This window comes from Phodopus roborovskii, unplaced genomic scaffold (genome assembly GCF_943737965.1).
Source record: "Phodopus roborovskii unplaced genomic scaffold, PHOROB, whole genome shotgun sequence".
NCBI classification, from domain to species: Eukaryota; Metazoa; Chordata; class Mammalia; order Rodentia; family Cricetidae; genus Phodopus; species Phodopus roborovskii.
In genome coordinates this window covers 7,165,809-7,185,335 of record NW_026126443.1, presented here as the reverse complement: position 1 = coordinate 7,185,335, position 19,527 = coordinate 7,165,809, and the positions used below count along the sequence as shown (strand labels likewise).

The 19,527-nt window shown below is 41.2% G+C and overlaps 1 protein-coding gene across 1 annotated transcript in view; it reads right to left on the bottom strand.

Moving 5' to 3' along the window:
• The window catches only part of Znf462 (zinc finger protein 462), a 132,398-nt gene that overhangs the window by 7,024 nt on the left and 105,847 nt on the right, over positions 1–19,527 (bottom strand). Inside the window, 2 exon segments of the mRNA XM_051187820.1 lie at positions 2,010–2,142; positions 15,611–15,834. Of these exon segments, the coding sequence (XP_051043777.1) occupies positions 2,010–2,142; positions 15,611–15,834 (357 nt within the window).

The window sequence follows — 19,527 nt, the reverse complement described above, 5'->3', positions numbered from 1 at the left end:
AATTAAGAAATAGACAAAGGCTCTGTATAAGCATTTCTCAAAATATGCAAACAGACATCAGCTTCATAAAGGCAGTCCGAATCACAAACAGGAGGGAAAAGCAAATTTAAACCTTAGGTACTGCTCCCTAGCAGTTAGGTCATCTAGTACCCAGAGGGAAAGATTAACAAATGTTGGTGAAGCTAAGAAATGAACGACACAGTTGACTAGCAGTAACATAGGAATATGAATTAGGGTGGCCATTATGGAATACTATAAGTTCCACAGCAATCTCACTACTGGGTTGACACACAAAGAAAATGAAGAAGTGTACCGAGGAGATGCCTGCACTCCAGCTCTATCCACAAAGACACAGAATCCATGTCAGAATAAGGGCTACAGAAGATGTGATGCACATACCCATTGGTAAACTATTTATACCATTCACTTTAAGACAGGAAACCCTGTCACCTGAGATGACATGGATGAGGAAATAAACCAGATACCAAGGAAAATTCAGTGATGCAGAGAGTGGAATAGACACTTACAAAGCCCAGGGATGGAGAGCTAGGGACACGCTGGTCAGACACTGAATTTCAGGTAGACAGGAAGAATGACTTTAGGACATCAATTGTATAGTGGTGACTATAATTAATAATGCGAATTCCTCAGTTGATTAAGTTCTTACTTCCCAAGACAAATATGTAAGGGAAAACTTAACTAACTCAATTTAGCCATTTCACAATGTACACCTATTCTAAAACACCACAAATACATACTTTTGTTTTGTCAATTAAAACCAAAGAAAATATGAAAGTTCAAAATCTGAACTTTTTAAGTTAAAAAACAAAATCTGTATATTGGCCACCTTAGGAAACAGACATGGGTATTATCATCGTCACTGTCATTATTTGACAGCTGGTGATCTCACAAAGGCATAAGCAAAGTCCTGTATACTGGGGGCGGAGATCTGAATGGGTGACTGTAGAACCCTTCAGGGACATAAAGACTAAAGAAACAACAACACTCAGTAATGGCCACTAAGAGGATTTCCCATCACTGGATTCGTGGTAGCTACAATGCCTTTTCCTCATATTTACAGTCACCACACATGAACTTTTTCTCAGTCTGCAGTAACTGAAGGAACATATCCCAACCTACATCCTTTCTTTTTAATTTTGAGGATGTGTGTGGGTATGTGTACGTGAGCACAGGAACCATAGTCTGATCCCGTGGAACCACAGTTACAGGTGGTTGGGAGCTGTCAGAAATGGGTACTTGGAACTGAACTTAGGTTCTTTCAAAAGTAGCAAGCACTCTTAGCTGCTAAGCCCTCCTCTCTGCAACCCTCCATCCAGCCAACAGGGGTGACATTCTGCATTTCATAAACATGTCATCTGCAACTAAACACATGTTGGAATCTTTTTTTTTTTTTTAAATCTTAGAATGATGCCTGAATGGCAAGGGTTGTAAAAATAGCTCAAAACTTCCACAGAACCTTTGCTGGTGTTTTCTGCATATATAGGGAAGGATGGGAAACACTGTCTCTCCCTCTTGATAGAATGGAACCAGAGCCCTAAGGGGTTAAGAGAAAGGTGCCCCAGGGGGGACATGTATAGAATTCAAATTCATTGCAGCCTTTCACTATGACCCTACCAGCAATCATTTTAAAGGTTTGTGCAATCCCATGTTTACTCTTGCTCCTTGATAGCCCTGCAATGTCATTCAGCTTGCTCATTGCCTATCTTTATTTTGAAGGTTCTTCAGAACTAGCTTTCCCTTGCTAGGAACCATATTTTTTTCCCCTTTAGCAAACATTTCTAGGAAGAAAATGTTTTCCTTGGAGTTTCTGTAGCTGGTAATAGTTTGTAAGGCAGGGCCTCTGACGGTGTCTAAGCCAGTCTGTTCTGCTACTTAACCAAGAAGGATCATTCCTTCTGCTTTTCTCACTGCAGCCTCCTGCCTCCCTTCTGTCTCATCGTGGACATTCTGGGTGCCATCTGGGACTCAGAGGGCAGGGTGAGACTAACCTCTGTCTTCAGCCTTGCTGCTCATTTCATCGTCCTTGTCCTCGTCATCGCTGCTGGAACTCTCCATCTTTTCCTTCATCTGTTCCAGCTGATCCAAGTTAACCCGTCCAACCAGCTCAAAGTTACGGCTGACCTGAAAAATGTCCAAGCAGATGATGGAATAATGAACCACAGACTGCATGGGATCTCTCTGGAGAAGCTTGTTCCAGCATAATTTCCCCCTATGTCGGTGCTTTTGCATCCAAGACTAAACAAGCTAGAAGCCTGAGATGAGAGGTCTTTTTCTTCATCTGGCTCTCAGTGACAGATCTATTCCTAACTCCCATTCCACAGGGAACAATCCTGGACCTTTTTACCAAACTTGTGAGACATAGGTACAAAAAACAATGCTCAAAGCATCACAAAACCTACAGTGGAGTCAACAATGAATTTAAAAACATGGCTATCTTTAACTATCCAAGCTCCCAAGAGTTCTGCAGGCAACGAGGCTCTTATGGGTGTCCTGACCATCAGCAGTCAAGAACCAGAACTTCTTCCATAATCCTGTCAACCAAACATCTGGGCTGTTCCAGCCAGAGCCACAGACTTTTGACTCTTACCTCTAGTTTAAATGGAAGACCATGCTATTAGTTTAGCTACGTGTTTGAAACTGACCACAGCCTATTTATGAGACTAGTATTACCTGCAGAAAACCACAGCTAACTAACCTGAAGAGCTCATTCAATGTGTTAACTACAGGGCTGGAGAGATAGTCCCGTGCGATAAGGAATTACTGCTCAAGGATGAGGACCTAAATTCTGATCCCCAGCACCCATGGAAAAGCATGGAAACAGACCCATCTCAAAACAAAGTAGAGAGTATGCACACACACAAATGGGTGGCTTTTATTAATCTAAACTGTCAAAGTATCACTCAAAGGAAGCAACAATCCAAACAATAAAGTCTAATAAGCTCTGCTTGCCAGGTCAACAGTAGCACAAAATTTCTATTCTCTGTTCATCTCATCTGAACTTTGGCAGCTGCACACACGGAGCTGTTAGGGAATGACAGGTGAGGCCACTAAAACAAGCCAGAGATGACGGCTCTGGATGAGGTGGGTGCTCCAATCCCCAGCTGAAGGCCAGGGGAAGGGAATGCCAAGATTAACGTCAAGACAAACGTGGCTCTATCCCCGCCTCCAGAGGCTCACAGTATAGTTGACAGATGAAGGCAGACATCATTAATTAGGTAGGCTGACTCCACAGCTGCCACGGTAGACAGTGCAGTAAGGGCACGAGAGAGGAAAGAGGGCTTACAAGACAATTCAAAACCTTCTCTGGGGCCAGGCTGGGACAAAGATTTGCTGAGCACCACCAATTCCATATGCCTGGCAGATGGGATTGTCATCATTTGCTGTGACAAATGTGAGAGAACTCGACACAGGGTACCAGGGCCAACTCAATGCTGTGATAAGACTTAATATTGCCCTAGCAACTTTGTATAGAAGAAGATGGGTACATCTGAGGGGAGGCAGAACACACTTCCACAATAATACACTGGTTTGCCTATGAAAATGGAATCCATAAAATCAGTTGATTTTGTTCTCCTTGCCAGGCTCGGGGATCCTCCTTTAAGCCCCTAGATCTCATGAAGCTCATGGCAACAGAAGGAGAACTGTCATTGAACCAAATGCTCTTTTGTCCCTCTCCTTTTTTCATGGATTTCTGATGAACTATGCTTGTGTATTTTTCCTCCCTAGAAAACTGTTCACGTATTGGATTCTGCACAATTTTAAAACAGTATGTGGCATTTCCATGGTAGACGTTCATCCTGGGACAACTGGGGATTTATCTGTCCTGAAGATGTCTATAATCTTTGCAAGGCAATTAAGACTTGAGACTTTTTTTTTTTTTTTTTGCTATGTAATGAGAAGATTTCTAAAATTAAAAAAATCTTTATAGTGCTGGGTTATTCTAACATTTAAAACCCCCAAACTAGCCATCTAAATGCTAATCTGAACACAGAAGGAAGACGCCTTTCTCCTGCCCTGCTTAGCCCACCATCTCTCTTGTCTGTTTCACTGTAAGCCCCATTCCAAAATTGGTTCTGCAGCATCCATTCTTCCTTCTTCCTGCATCTATTCCCTGGTGTGGTCACAGTCGTCTTTAAGGAAATATTAGGAGGCTAGGGAGACGACTAAGTCAGTAAAAGCTTCCTGTGCAAGAATGAGAAGCAACATTTGGGTCCTCAGGACCCACATAAAAGTTGGGCATGGTGGTGTACTCCTCATTCCTAGCTCTGAGGACCTGGAGGCAAGGTTTGCTGGGACTGACTGGTAAGCCAACAGAGCTGAATGGGTGAGCTCCACAACTGGTGAGAGCTCCTGTAGAGAGTGATCGATGATGACACTCAGTGGTCACCCCTGGGCTCCACACATGTGTATATATAAACCCCATCTATATACACATATTTGTCACAGACACAGCAAATATCAATCTTTGCCTTGAGGTCAAAATTCAATTTTCTTTTCCTGTGGTTTATACACCTTCCCCATCACCTTAACTCAGTGAGCTTCCCAGCATATCCTAAGTCTGTACCTCTGAACCTGCATTATCCCTCACACACAATGACTCAGTCCCCTAGCCCAGTCCCATCCCTTCACCAGGGAAGCCATCCTGAGTTAATGCAGCTCCTGCATTAACTATGCTGGTTCACCCTGTCACAGCATACATATTGGCTCTACTCCTAAGCAGACACCCTATTCTCCAACCAAGCCCCTCCCCTGCCTCTCCCTTGCCAAGCTGCAAACCTGAGTATAGATTTTCTGTCCTCTCATAGCTCCATCTCCCTGCGCCAGCATCAGTATTGCCTGGCTACTGCTAGCTAGCTTCATTTTTAACAAGAGTCTCCCATTTCTTCTGCCCTTTGTGACATGGTGTTCTGTGAGTGAACGTCATCTTTAATCACTTCGTCATATTTCATCAAGAGAATAGGATCATCCATTCCCATGTATTTATCTGGGGTTATATTATTTATGGCTCTTGCTCTATTGTAGCAATAAACCTTATTGCATATAAGCCTTTGTTTTTATTTCATAACTGAACTTTCCAGATGTGAAGTTAAAGGGTCCGAGTCAAAGAGGGTAGAGGTGATGATGGTTCTAGTGTGTTTCTCAGTTAGCTTCTGAGAGGCACAAATGTCCTTACTGGTGACTGGTGGGTAACTCACTAACGTCTAGATGATGTGGAGAATGAATTGTGGGTATTCACCTCTCTATCTTACAGGACCAGAATCATTCTGTTACCATCCTATTTCCATAAAAGGTGATGACCAAGGGAGAAAGGGCAGGCCTAGGAGCATTGGTTTTAGAACTCTGGTCCTTTCCAGCTTTTTGTAGGTAGAAGAAACCACATGTTCCCTAAACATGTGTTGTTCAGATGATAAAACTATATACCAACCCATGTGTCCTGTGAAAGCCACAGACGACTGTCCCTATACCAAAGTCCCAGTTGAAAGTCACCAATCTCATGACTTGCCTTAGTGCCTGGAGAAGGCAGCTGTGCAGAGGAAATGTGAGACTTGACGTCTATGAGCTGATTGGCAAACGCGACTCCTAAGCTCAGAAATGATGACCCCCCATGACACCTTTTTCCAAGCCAATGGCAACTTTCACAGCCTTTCTTTATCTTTTCTCCCTTTTCGTTTTGTTATTTGTTTGTTTTGAGGCAGGTTTTCTTTACACAACCACCCTAGTTGTCCTGGAACTCACTTTGTAGACATAGCTGGCCTCAAACTGGAATTAAGGTGTGTGCCACCATGCCCAGCTACAGCCTTTCTTATTTGTTGATTTTGAACTATTCAGGAGATGGGGGAGAGGAAGAAAAAGATTTTTCATCTGTTCTTAGCATGTATCACCTTACCCCACCCACCATATTGATTTAATACGCAACTTATTAAAATTACCAAGTTGAACATGCATTCTCATACTGTGCCCAGATGGGAACCTAGCCTTACAGGAAAGATGGATATAGACATGCTTGCTAGTGACAGAGTGGAACTTGTCACCCTCCATCTTCAAGTGACATCACAGACATCAAGTAGGAAGACTGTGATAAAGCAAGGCTACCTTATGTTTCCAGAGGCTTAGGGGCAGAGTTCAGCCTCCAATCAGCTGTACATGAAACACCCAACCAGCATGGCTGTGTTACCTACAATGTATCACCAGCAGCACAGCCAAAGTGAACTTTTTTTTTTGTAGAAAAAGTGCCAAGAGAGGACTTGGAGCCACAGCTGGTTGCTTATGTCAGTAAAGCCTAGTGGTCACTAACTGACACTGGTGCAGAGAATGGCTTACACACAGGTTGAGAAATTTGTTCTGCAAAGGGTCATCTAGTGACTCTTGTAAGCGTTCCTAACACCAGAGCCTCTGCCACCATGCCTAAATTGCTCAAAAGCCACCAGGAACACTAGGTGAAGATGTATGCAAATAAACACCTATTTACGGAAAGCAAAATAGAAAACCTATACACTGCCCCATTGCCCAGAAAATATGTTTTTGAGTTTTGCAACTATTTAAAAATATCAAACACTTTCTTGGATGATGGGCCATGCAAACTCAAGTAGCATGTTGGAGTTAGCCTATGGCCACTCTTTGCTAATCCCTGACTTAAGCACAGTTGCAAGCAGATATTTGGATGTCTTTGTAAATCAGATGGGGATATAGGAAGGGAATCAATGTGAAAAGCAAAATATTATCTGTATGATTGCCCACAGGATGAAGGTCGGGGACATAGTTTTTAAAATGCTGGTTAATGAGCTAGAAAGATTGCTCATCCTTTAAGAGCACAGGATAATCTTTGAGGACCCACATGGTGGCTCACAAGCATCTATAACTCCCATCTCAGGTGATGCAACATTCTCTTCTGACTTCTGTGGGCATCAGGAATCCAGTTGGTGCACAGACACACATGTAGCCCAGATACCTGTTTACATAAAACTAAACAAGATGAAAATTTAAAAAAGTATGTTGCATTCTCAGGTATTAGCAACTCTGCTAAGAGTTATAGTGAAAACTTAAAGGGAGGACATTTGATGTCCGTCCAGGCTGTCATGAATGGCAGGATTACTTTCCTTTTCCTGGCTGAATAATATTCCACCTGCATACATGCCACAATTTTTTTTTTCATTTATTCACACACCAGTAGATACTTATGTGGTTTCCATGGAAACATTATAATGGCAATAGGAGCACAGGGTTGAGGGACTACTAGATGTTTTTCACTTTCCATATTCAGAAGAGGAACAGTTGGATCATACAATGGTCCAAGGCACTTCATTCATTATGCCTGGCAAATCGCACACTAAGCTATATCTCCAGTACTCTTAACTGTTTTCTGCTTTCTTATATATGAGACAGGGTCTCACTATCATAGTAAGCTGCCCAGACTGACCTTGAATTTACTCCGAAGCTGAGGCAAGCCTTGAGCATTCAGACATTCTGTTCCAACATCTGGAATAGCTGACTTTATAGGCCTGAGTGACCATGTCTGACTCAGTTCTTATCTTCTTGAGGAACCTCCTAACCATTTTGCACAATAGTTGGACCAATTGACATTCTTACCAACATGGCACAAAGGTGCTCTTTCCCTCTGGGGGTGGTGGTGGTGGTCCATAGCACCACACTGTGAACTTCAACAATACACACTATCAACTATACCTCAATTAAGTTGGAAGAAAAAAAAATAAAGCCAAGTAAAGCAGCAGGGCAGTCTGAACCTTCTTAGGAGACCGGCTATGATCTGTGCTCTATGGTTGCTTCTATCAAATCAATAAGCATGCTTGATCTTGTCTCTTGGTTTAAGCTTGTGTGTCCTGTCTGCTTAGAGATGGTCTAGAGTCTTAAATACTTCTTACTCTGCTGTGTATGCCCAGTGCAGACTGTTAGGTCAGGCATGTAATTCACATGCCATGAGTGTTATTTAAATTTATTGGTGATAAGAAAACCCGTGAGAGCACAATGTATAAAGAATTCCCATAAATTTGCTTGCTCGTATCAGAAAAAATTGGACACTTTCTAAGAGATTTTTAAAAATAATTAGTAAATATCTGTTATATACTATAAGAGTATACAATAGTTTTACACACATCCCTTTAACCTTAGATTGCTCTGTGCCAAATGTTACGGTCATCTTCCATATCAGAAGATGCAAACACAACAGAAATCACATGCTATAGTCATGTTTTCTTCAGGAGCCACAGCTCAGGCTTTTTCTACTACAACAAATACAAAAGCACTTACAGGATGCAGAAAAAAATGCTGGCTAATCCAAAAGTATTGATAACAATGTTGTGTTGCAAACTGATGGGCAAGTGGCATGCCTAGAGATGTTTTCTTCAATATAAAAGTCTTGTTAAGAACAGTACAAACAGAGGATCATGAAATAGCTAGAATAGAATGGAGCACAGAAGACAAAGGCCAGAGCCACTTTCCTTACTTGACCAAAGTCCAGATGAAGTCTACTTATTTGGAAACCTTAGTATACAATAATTCCAGACACCAGTTCTAAATAAAGCCAGGAGACGAGCAGCATCAATAGGCTCTATCTGGCCAGTTGAGCTGTTGCCAATCTTCTGGACCCAAAACACAAAAAGGCAAAAGATGCTGGCAAGGCCACCACTTTTGATAAGTTGAACAAATAGCTTTCTTCAGATTTCATGTTTGAAAATTGATTGCACAGTTTCATTTAGCTGAGTATCTATAGCAGGAGAGGTAGACTGTTAAATTATGGAAGGACATACAGGAATGTATCTGAAGAGAAGCAAGTTGGTTTTGACTAGGGAAGACAGTGGATACTTTCAAAGGTTATGGGTAAATAGTGTCTTTGTCTAATGTTGACTTGATAAATATTGTCCAAGACTCTTGGGAGGCATATACCTCTGGAAAACAGTCACATTTCTTACTTGTCGATTCTGGTTTCTGTCTTTTTAAGCCGGTGAAAGAGACAAATGACCAGCTGACACATCAACAAAGGCAACAGGAGGGAGAGCAATCTTGAGGTGAAGCAAGGTTCCAGAGAGGTTTAGAGCCTGTGGAAGTCTTCAGAAGCCATGGCAATTCATTGCTAGTTAGTTTAGAAATTAAATGCAATATAAGTGTCTAAAGGAATGTCTGAGGGTTTGGAATGATGGAAGATTTATAGTATTGAGATTCCTTCCAGTGTTTTATTAAAAAATAAAACTCATGGATAAGTATTAGGGAGTAAATCTGAGAGATCCACAGAGCAACAAAAGGCCACTTAACTCCACAGCCCCTCTTCTCCCTCGGTGTGACCTTCTATCTCCCTTTGAATGGGCCAGGAAACTCTATGGTCCACCCAGGCCAGATGATTGTGAACTCCACCCTCTAAACAGAGGCTGAACTCTATTAGACTCTATCTCAGAGCAATCAACACAAACAGGTTTCCCCCGACACTATAGCTTAAACCTAGACTAATTTTTTGAAACGTGTACTAAACCCTGAATTCCAAAAACTGAATTAAGAGCCCAGAGCTTGATGCTTGCTTCTGGGTTGAAGGTTCTGCTTTTTCCCAGAAAATTGGTGTGTGTGCACGCACAGACACACACACACACACACACATACACACAGACTCAAAGATACACATTTCTTAGCATTCAGTTGCTTGAGGCTCCATTTGGATAGAAAAATTAAAACCACTTCAAAGTAAATTCAATTAGTAAATGTGTAATGCCTGAATAGACTTGTTAAAATGTAATATACTGAACATGATAATTTTATGAGAAAACAAGGTTGGAAGTAATATATTTTAATGTTCCTTTAAGTAGAAAACAGACTTCAGAATCATTAAGGAGCATTAACAAAGTACTGTATATACATAAACTTTTCTTTTAAAAAAAAAAAGTGCTGTTTTTCTAATGTGGGAAGTGTAAGCTTTTTTTTTTTTAAAGCAAGACTTAAAGGTTCATGGGAAGTGTGGGGAAGTAGTGTCACTGACTAATATTTTGTTGTTGTATGTATAGGGGGAGGGGAGAAGGAGGAGAAATTGACAGAATAAAATCCAGCCTTTCAGAGGATCTAGTGAGATGAGAAAAAGATAGGGTGAATTAAATGAAACAGCTGCACTATTTACTTTCCATCCCAGGAGATTACACGTGATTCCTTGCTCACTGACAGAGAAAGGTCTAGAAGGACAGGATTCTGTTTGGCACCTCTAAAATGAGGGTCCTGATTGTTACCCCTTCTCCCCTGCACTCTGGCTTCTGAGGATAAACATGGCAGCCTACATCAAGTGCACTTGACATTTTGGTTCTTAAATGCAATGATGTATTTGACTTCAAGGACCCTTTCTGCTATTAGATGCTTTCTATCCATCCGACACACGATACTGGTGTCTTTAAGGGTTCTTCCTCAGGTTTATAGCCTTGGCAGTGAGAACTCAGATTCCCAAGGTTGGGAAGCCTAGCTCTGTTCAATAAAATCCTTTGATGGGAAAACACATCCTACAATGCTTTATAGTTTCTTTTAGATTTTCTCCTCCATACAACACGCCCTAAAATGATTTGTAACATAATATAAAAAGACATACACTTAATAGTGTCCTATTGAAAATGGAGCAGCAACCTCCAACTTACATTTTATTGTTGAGAGCTTATGCATTAATCTGGCACTACTGGTCCAACAATCAATTTGATAAGGAATACCACAGAAACTTTGCAATACTGAAGACTCACTGTGTGCTAGAGTCTGGGGATTGGAGTATAATTCACTGACCATCTAATTTATTTTACATGAACAATTCATTTTTTTGTAAAGTAGATTTACTCATTTGTACAACCCTAATCCACGTCAGTTTAGGAATCTCTTCACCTCTTAAGATGATTCCTCATATCCTTTATAATCAAACAGTCCTTTTAAGATTCAGCCAGCCCCAGGCAACTTCTGAGCTACTTCCTGTTGCTACAATTACACATTTTCTAGAAACTCACATAAAACAGAAGTCTGGCTTTTGTCCACTAATAAAATCTGAGATCCATCCATGCTATTAAATATTAGTAATTCATTCCTTACTCATGAGTAGTTTTCCATTCACTGGATAGACAGTCTGTATTCCATTTATCCAGCTAGGGATGGAGAGATAGCTTAGCCATTAAGGGTTAGGCTCCCAACCATTTAGCCACATACTTTAAGCCAGTGTGGTGGTTTGAATAGGAATGGCTCCTATAGGCTAATAGACTTGAGTATTTGGTCATTAGTAATGATGCTACTTGACAGGGATAAGGAGGTATCACCTTATTGGAGTAGGTGTGGCTTTATTAGAGGAAGTACATCCCCGTGGGTGCGCTTTGAGGATTTAAGGACCCAAGCCAGGTCCACTGTCTCTTCCTGCTGCCTGGGAATCCAGATGTAGAACTCTCAGGCACCTTTCCAGCACCATGTCTGCCTGTGCATTGCCATGACAATAATGGATTAAACTTCTGATTGTAAGCAAGCTCCAATTAAATACTTTCTTTTTAAGCATAGTCATGTTTCTTTACAATAGTGGAAAACTGACTAAGACAGCTGTACCTGAGGTTAACACAATACTAACATTTAAACTGCCAAACTGCTCCAAAGTACATTTTTATGCTCCCACCAGCACCCCAAGTTTTCCATTTTCTCCACACCCTCAGCCACATCTTGATATTGACAGCTTAGCACTGACAGCCTGGTATCAACTACCTTGGTAGCTAATGAAAACAATGTTTCTTTAATCTCTATTTTGTAAGTGGTAGCTTTATGTCAAGAGTCTTTGAATGGACTCATTTACCCATTAGTTTCTTTTCTTTCTTTTTTTTAATAAAAGTGTCTACTCAAATCTTATTCTGTGTGTGTTAAATTGAAATAGTTCTTGAAATAGTTCTTTGTAGGTGCTGGTTCCATGGCCTAGTACATAAATACTTGGCAAATCTGTTTCTTAATGTCATCTTTTAAAGGGCAAACATTTAATTTTGATGACATTCAACTTATATTCTTCTTTCCCTTAATGTCCAAATATTATGATCAATTTTAACTGATTTTTGTGTAGAGTTATGTAAAGACAAAGGGTTGAAATGTGTATGTGCAAATCCAATTGTTCCAGAACTAACTTTGAAAGAATACCATTTCTCTGTTGTATTGACATGCTTAGTGGAAATCAATTGACGACATTCACATGACAATCTATTCTTAGACTTTTCCTTCTGCTCCTTAAACTGAATATCTGTCTTTGTGCAGGTGCCATACTCTTAAATACTGTAGCTTCACCCAAGTTTTGTAACCAAGAAGGGTTGAGCCCTCCAACTTTGTTTCCCTTTTTATTTTATTATATAATATATATAATATAATATATTATATAGTATAATATATTATATTTAATAAATATCCTATTTATCCTAATTCAGCAATTCTCATCCTTCCTAATGCTGCAGCCCTTTAATATAATTCCAACCATAAAATTGTTTTATTGTTACCATAACTGTAATTTTGCTACTGTTATGAACCAAAACATAAATATTTCTTTGATAAGCAGAATATCTGAAGTGTGATTCCTGTGAAAAAGTCATTCAAACCTCCAAAGGGGTCATAATCCACAGGTTGAGAATCACTGAACTAATCTATGCCACTTGTACCACCACATAAATTTCAGATTCAGTTGATCAAGCTCTATTAAAAACAAAACAAAAACAAAACAGAAAACCTTCTCACTGAATAGTGGTAGTACAAGCCTTTAATCCCAGCACTCAGGCGGCAGAGGCAGGCAGATCTCTGTGGGTTTGAGATCAGCCTTGTTTACAAAGCAAGTTCTAGAACAGCCTGGAAATGTTATACAGAGAAACCCTGTCTTGAAATCCCCCAGCAAAGAACACAACAACACACAAAAACAAAACAAAAAACTTGGCAAACTGTGGGTAGAGATTATATTAAATTTGTAGGTCAATTTAGGAAAAATGATCACTATTGAATTAGTTGCCTATTTCATGAACATGGTAAGGACTACAATAATGTGGGTCATCTGTTTTTCTCAGTGGGACTTTGTAGCTCTCAGTAACTAGATCTTACAGATCTTAGGTTAATTTTATCCCAAATTAGATTTTATTCCTTTTGGTGTTAATCACTATAATTAATAATCTTTTATAATGATTTTTTTCATCATTTAGGAATTTATTTTGTGTGTGTGCCTATCTTATATCCTACTAATTCAACAAGCTCCTGAGTATTCTAGTAGCTACAAAATCCTGATGAAATTACAAAAAAGCTAACTCAGATTTGTGACTAAAATGAGTCATTTCTTGCTATGTCTCTCAAGCCTCTAATTCCTTGTTTTTGTCTTATAGTCATTAACTTTCACATCTGAATCATCAGCAAGTTCCTTAGCACACTGGCAGCCCCACACCTTCTCCAAGAATGCTGATACTTGTATACCACTCACCCTGATGAACAACCATGCTCTCCTAGTGCCCAGAACCAGTGCCCATCACCTGAAAGTCCAGTTTCAATTGCACTGAATTACATCACTATGTGTCCATCATTCAGGTGGGGGGAAAAAAAAGAATAGAAAATGGGAAAAAGAAAGCACCTGTTATCTAACACAAATCTTATAAATTTAGTAACAGACACAAAGATGGAAACCGCTGGGCATACTCAAAGCAGTAACTCCTCAGCCTTAGGCAGGAACTCATTGAACTTAAACACCTCAACCATAAAAAAGGTCAAAATTTAAAAACATATCATGACATGGTAAAAGTATAATTAAAAACTAAACTATAAGATATCATTTCTGACTTCATATCTCAGGCCTTTGAGAGCATGGTTGCCTTTATGCTCCATATAGTTCTTGCTATATGGAAGCACAATTCAATTTACAAATAGTCTATGGAACACGGACTGCATGTCAATATGTAGAAGTTGACACTCAGAACAAGGACTTCATCTACTTGTACCAGGCTTCTGAACATGGCATAATAATCCCCATAGTTAAACCAGAAATCACCCCTCATGCTGAAGCAGCTTCCTAATGCATACACAAGAAGCAACAGAGCAATTTACTACTCAGCTTTCTTTGTTCTAAAAGTCCTAAAATTGGTCCATCTTTGTGGAGAACTTTGCTACCCAAGTCCACATTCCTGAGCACCAGCCTTCAGTGCCCTGCTTCCGAAGCCTCTGGCTCCATTATTTGGCTTCTAACATTGTCTGGATTTCCTGGTAGTTTAGAAGTCACTGCGATAGCTGGGGAAGAATTTCTCTTCCTGACTTGCCCTGTTCCCAGATACCAGCCTGAAGGCTTGAATGCTATAATAAAAGGATGACTGTGCATAAATGATGCGCACATGAATGACTACAAGAAGCTTGGTCTGAAATACATTTCCCCCTGAGTTAGGATGAGAAATGCCCAGGAAGGCAGAAAAAGCTTTAAAGGCTATGGAAATTTCCACTGAGGTAATCTAGGCTTTCATTCTCAGCTTTTACTTCAGGGGTAGTCATGGGCAACCAGAAGCTGCCTTCAAGCCATCAAATTGTGGACCTGAGACAAAGCTCAGGACCCAGCAGAAAATTTCTAGCCCTTACGAAGAGATGACTCAGACCAAATTATTTTATCTTGGGACTGGAAGGCTAAGAAAGGATGGTTGAGTTTTTGCTGAAGAGGCTACAGAACGAGAAATATGGAAACGGCATCAATGTCTTGAGAAAACACTTAATAGATGTTTTGAACTCTAACAAATACTAATCATAACTCCTGTGCTTGGGACCATATGCAGAACCTGGAGTAATCACCTAGAGCCACAGTAAGCCAAATAAACCCTACACTAAGTAAGAGAGCCATGGAAGAAAATTTACACCACAATCTCCATCATATGTCCTTCCTAATTCATTAAAAAAAAATCAATTTCTTATATGGTTCTGATATACATAGTAAAGCTTTGGAAATTCACTGTAATTAGCAAAACCCTGGAAAGAACTTACATGACTAAGTGTTAAGGGGTTGGCAACTAAGGGCCCAATGACTGTCATTATTTGTTGGATAATGTTTTATTAGAACACTACTGTGTTAATTCACTGATGCACTGCCCATGGCTGCTTTCTTGTTATAGTCATAGTGGGTTTGAGCAATTGCCACTGAAATCATATATGGCCCACAAAGCCCAACAGAGTTATTGACTGCCTTTTACAGGGAATCTGCCAATGCTAATAACTAAACAGATTTAAAATAAGACAGAAAAATTTTAGTCAGTATAAAAACAAAAAAGCAAGATGAGGTTTTTTTTTTTTTATATAGTATAAATAAAATTATGTAAAACAAATGAAAGCAAGTATAGAAAAGATCACCCAAAGTTTTAGATGGTGGAGGTATGAGTGACTTATTCACCCCATCTATTTTTTTAACAAGGTCTACAATGATCTTATATTTCGTTTACTCTAAGAAAATGAGGGTTCACTGTAATTGTTTTAATTCATCTTCCTGTCTTGCACACGGTAGGTATGACTTCAGTGACCTGTTTTCCCCATACCCTGACCTATCTCCCCACCAGGGCCCTCCCCACAGGAGTACTGAGCTGGGTGGGGGAGGCAGGAAGTCCTGGGCAAGTACCTTATGCTCATCCCGAAGGTGAGTGTCCAGTTCCTCCGTGTGCTTGGTCTCATAGTAGCAGAGCTGGCATTTGTAAGGTTTCAGTTCATTGTGCTTTTCTATGTGTTGCTGGAGGCTCTCGTCACTGGAGCAGGTGAAGGTACACTTATCACAGCGGAAAACTACTCCCTGCAAGTATTTTGACAGTTTGGAACGGCACACTTCAATGGGGACAACTCGCTCTTCTGTGGAAACAAATCGAATGGAGAGATGGGCGTTTTTACTGATGGAAAGCAGATGTTCCTTCTTTGGGACCTGAGAAATGGACCCATTCAATTCCAATACTTCCTGGGGGTCTTGGTCGGTGAGCACACACATGCACACTGTCCCTCCCTGACTTCCCCACATGGCACATAATCCTCCAGCACAACTGGGTACTTGGAAGACCAAAGTTTCAGTGTGCTTAATACCAGGAACGGTGTATAAATACATATGGGGCAGGTAGAAAGGTGTTACATAACTTCTGAATGGAGGTGATGAAGACAGGTAGGGCACAGAAGTGTCTGCCATCTTTACCAATATTAATAACCACTGACAAAAAATCATTATAATATCCTACAGCAAGTGTGATGATGGCTGGATGCCAGGTACCTCTGAGGGGAAGGAAATGTATCTTAACCAGGAACCTAAGTACCACTACTGTGGTCGCCTTCTGATGACACCATGGCTAGAGTTACTCCCGTTTTCAGAATAAGGAACGACACCCTACTTATACCCTGGGGATGAAAGCTAGGATCTCAGACATGCTTGGCAAGCCCTCTATCACTGAGGTACATCTCCAGTGAAGGATAAGCTTGAAAAATGTCCCAAAGTTCACTGACACATTGCAATGGACAGAGCTGAGCCATGAACCCAGGTTGGCCTCACTGCTGCTTCTATACATGCCCATCCCCTTTACCCCCACTCCTGACCGCTCCCCTCCAGAAGCATTCTCAAAGATGCCCTTCTGAAATAGAACAGCCAGGGGATCTCAAATAGAACAGTAAATCTAGAAACCAACCAAACAGTACACTTAGCTTACAAGTGAAATGACTATGGGCAGCATGGTGGAGAGGTGGGCCCCCCCCCAAACCACTGAAGATGTGTGCCACTCTAGGGAACTCTGTGATCTGACTGCCACAGGAGGAAGAAAACCGAAAGCAGGGAAGAGCGAGCGGACTTGGGTGCCTCTCCCACTCACGCGCCAACTGTTGTAGGGCTGGAAATGCATGCGCTTGTGTATTTTGCACTCTCTCACCCTTGTGTTTAACTGCTCAAATTAAATTTCACACCAGTCTGCCCAGAGTATTGGCACACGTGCCAGATATCCATAACTGGGATAAAATTAAAATCTGTGCTATATATGCAAGAATCAAATATAGCATGTGTTTTCATGCTGAGTCTGGATTTCAGAAGACTCTGGAAGTTTACAAATGGATGCACACAACATATACTTATATTATTTAGACACAGCAATGTATTATTAAGTCAGAAAAGCATGATTTCCAGAGACACCGAGTAGCGATGTTAGTCTTTTGCACGTGGATGCTACTGCCTCCTCCAGCTTCCCTTTCGTGACTGGCTGCAATCAGACCCCAGGGAGTTTCCCCCCACCCAACACCATGTCTTCATCTCAACCACAGCATTCGAACTGTGGGGCACTCACTGCCTTGGAGCCCTTGAATGTAGCACCTCATCGGCCAGCAAAATGCTGGGCAGAGAAAGCGTGAAGGGTGGTGTCTGTAACATACTCCCCCAGAGATCTAATGCATATGTTATTTTCTCTATACAAAGAGTCACTTGCTTATTTAGAAACATAAATATTTTTAAACTGAAGTATAGCAGACAGCTAAGAAACACATGATTATAAAGTAATCCACACATTTTCTTAGAATAGCAAATGTTTAACAGTCTTCTAAGCCATTCAGTTCCACAGTTTGGTGTAAACGGACGGGGGGGGGGATGTCTTGGCATAAACTAGTTACCCTGAAGAAGTCCATGTTAGCATCTTCTACTCCCCTACCCCCTTACTCCTGGATTTCTTGAGTCTTCTTTTTTTAAAATTAATTTATTTTTTACATTCCAATCCCAGTTTGCCCTCCCACCTCTCCTCCCGCTCCACCCCCCCAATTGCTCCTCAGAGAGTGTAAGGCCCCCCCTTTACTCCTGGATTTCTTAAGAGAAGAATGGCTGACATCTGGGAGCTAGACCATTCTTTGTTGTGGGGGCACTGACCCATGGATTGTATTATGCTTAGCAGCTTCAACAGGCTTCACCCACCAGATTCTTCTAGCACTCCTTCCACTGATAGCCCCAAATCGCAGCAGGGTGGTGCACCCTTTGTGAGGCTGGAAGGACATTCAGTAACACCAGGCATGAACTTCTGTGGCTCTACATACGGTAGAGCCTAACTGCTGCCTAGGGGAAGAGGGGTAACAGCCGCAACAGGGACCAACAGGCACACTGAGGTTGAACTCGCGGAAAGGGCTGCCATGAACATTTTTGGCACTCCCTTGAGGCTGCAGCCCTCCTGTTCCCGCTATACTTGTCCCTGATTTATCTTGTCATCTTTACTGCTTCCTCTTCTATTCTTTGGCTCCAGCCTGGCCCATCTGCCCTAGATCTGTCAACCTCCTTGGCGATGAGGAACAGCTGGGCACACTTTTCCATGTAACAATGCCTCAAACGCCACAAACGCCACGAGGGCAGCATTCAGTCACTCGACAGTCCGTTTCCCACAGTCAATGATTGGTTCTCCCAAACCCCCTTCTTACGGATCTCCCTTTCAATTCCCCCTACCACCTTGATTAGCTTTCTTTACACTTCCTAATTTCATGATGCGCCATTAAGAATTTTACCCAAAGGTCTAAGCATTCAAAGACATGCCCTGGAGTTCAAATGCCAGTAGTGATAATAACTCATAAATAACTTTACAATTGATTAAAAGCTTGCTGTGCAACAGGCTCTATTTGGTGTTACAGTGTTGTATATGGAAATATCAGTTAATATTAGTATTATTACTTGAAGGTTTACACAATCCCCCCCAATAAATAACTAAATGAAATTTTAAAAATTAAAAAAAAAAATGAAATAAAAGACTTCCCACCTCCAAACTAAGATACAAGTTAAAATGGACAAAATCCCTTACTTATATAAATGTATATTATCATGACCTGGCAAGCTAGGCTGGAATGTTCCAGATATGGATTGGATCCTGCCTTGGCTATAGAGTTCTATTTCTATGAGAACTCATGGGTCTTTCTTGACCTCACACTTCTCAAAATTACCCTGGATAAGAAATGGCCTTAATTGTATCCATCATGACCCAGCCAGCTCCCAGTGAAGGTGGCAAAAAAATATGGTGATGCCACCAGTTTACCACAGATGGATGGTCAACCTCATCTCCTCCTACTCAACTGGCACTCACTGCTTCAGTGAGACCTGGAACTGGAGTGAAAATATCCGAAACACCTGTGACCTTAGCTGTAGCAAGAGCAGAGCTGAGTATGCTGCCAAGCAGTTCAGTAGAAAAGCTGCAGAAATGCAAACAAGGGGTCATTTCTTGCTGAGGGTCACTTTTCAGCAAGAAATTTCAAGACTGTGGAGCCCAGAGTCACCACGTAAGAGCTCTTCTGGAAAGAGCTCTGCAACACTCTTGAGTTCCCTTCCGAGAATACCCCAAATCTTAAAGAAAAGCAGCAAAATCTCTGGAATTCCTTTACACCACAAACTTTGTGTGCAAAGCCATCAACCCAGAAAATTGAGCCCAAAGACCCACTCACTACTCTTTGGTGAGCGACCGAGTGACAAAGGCCAGAGAGCAGAGAAAACCATTAAGAAAGCAACACTAGTCCCGTGTCAGCACATCTGGTAGAAGGAGGCAAGAGAGTTTGGGGCTA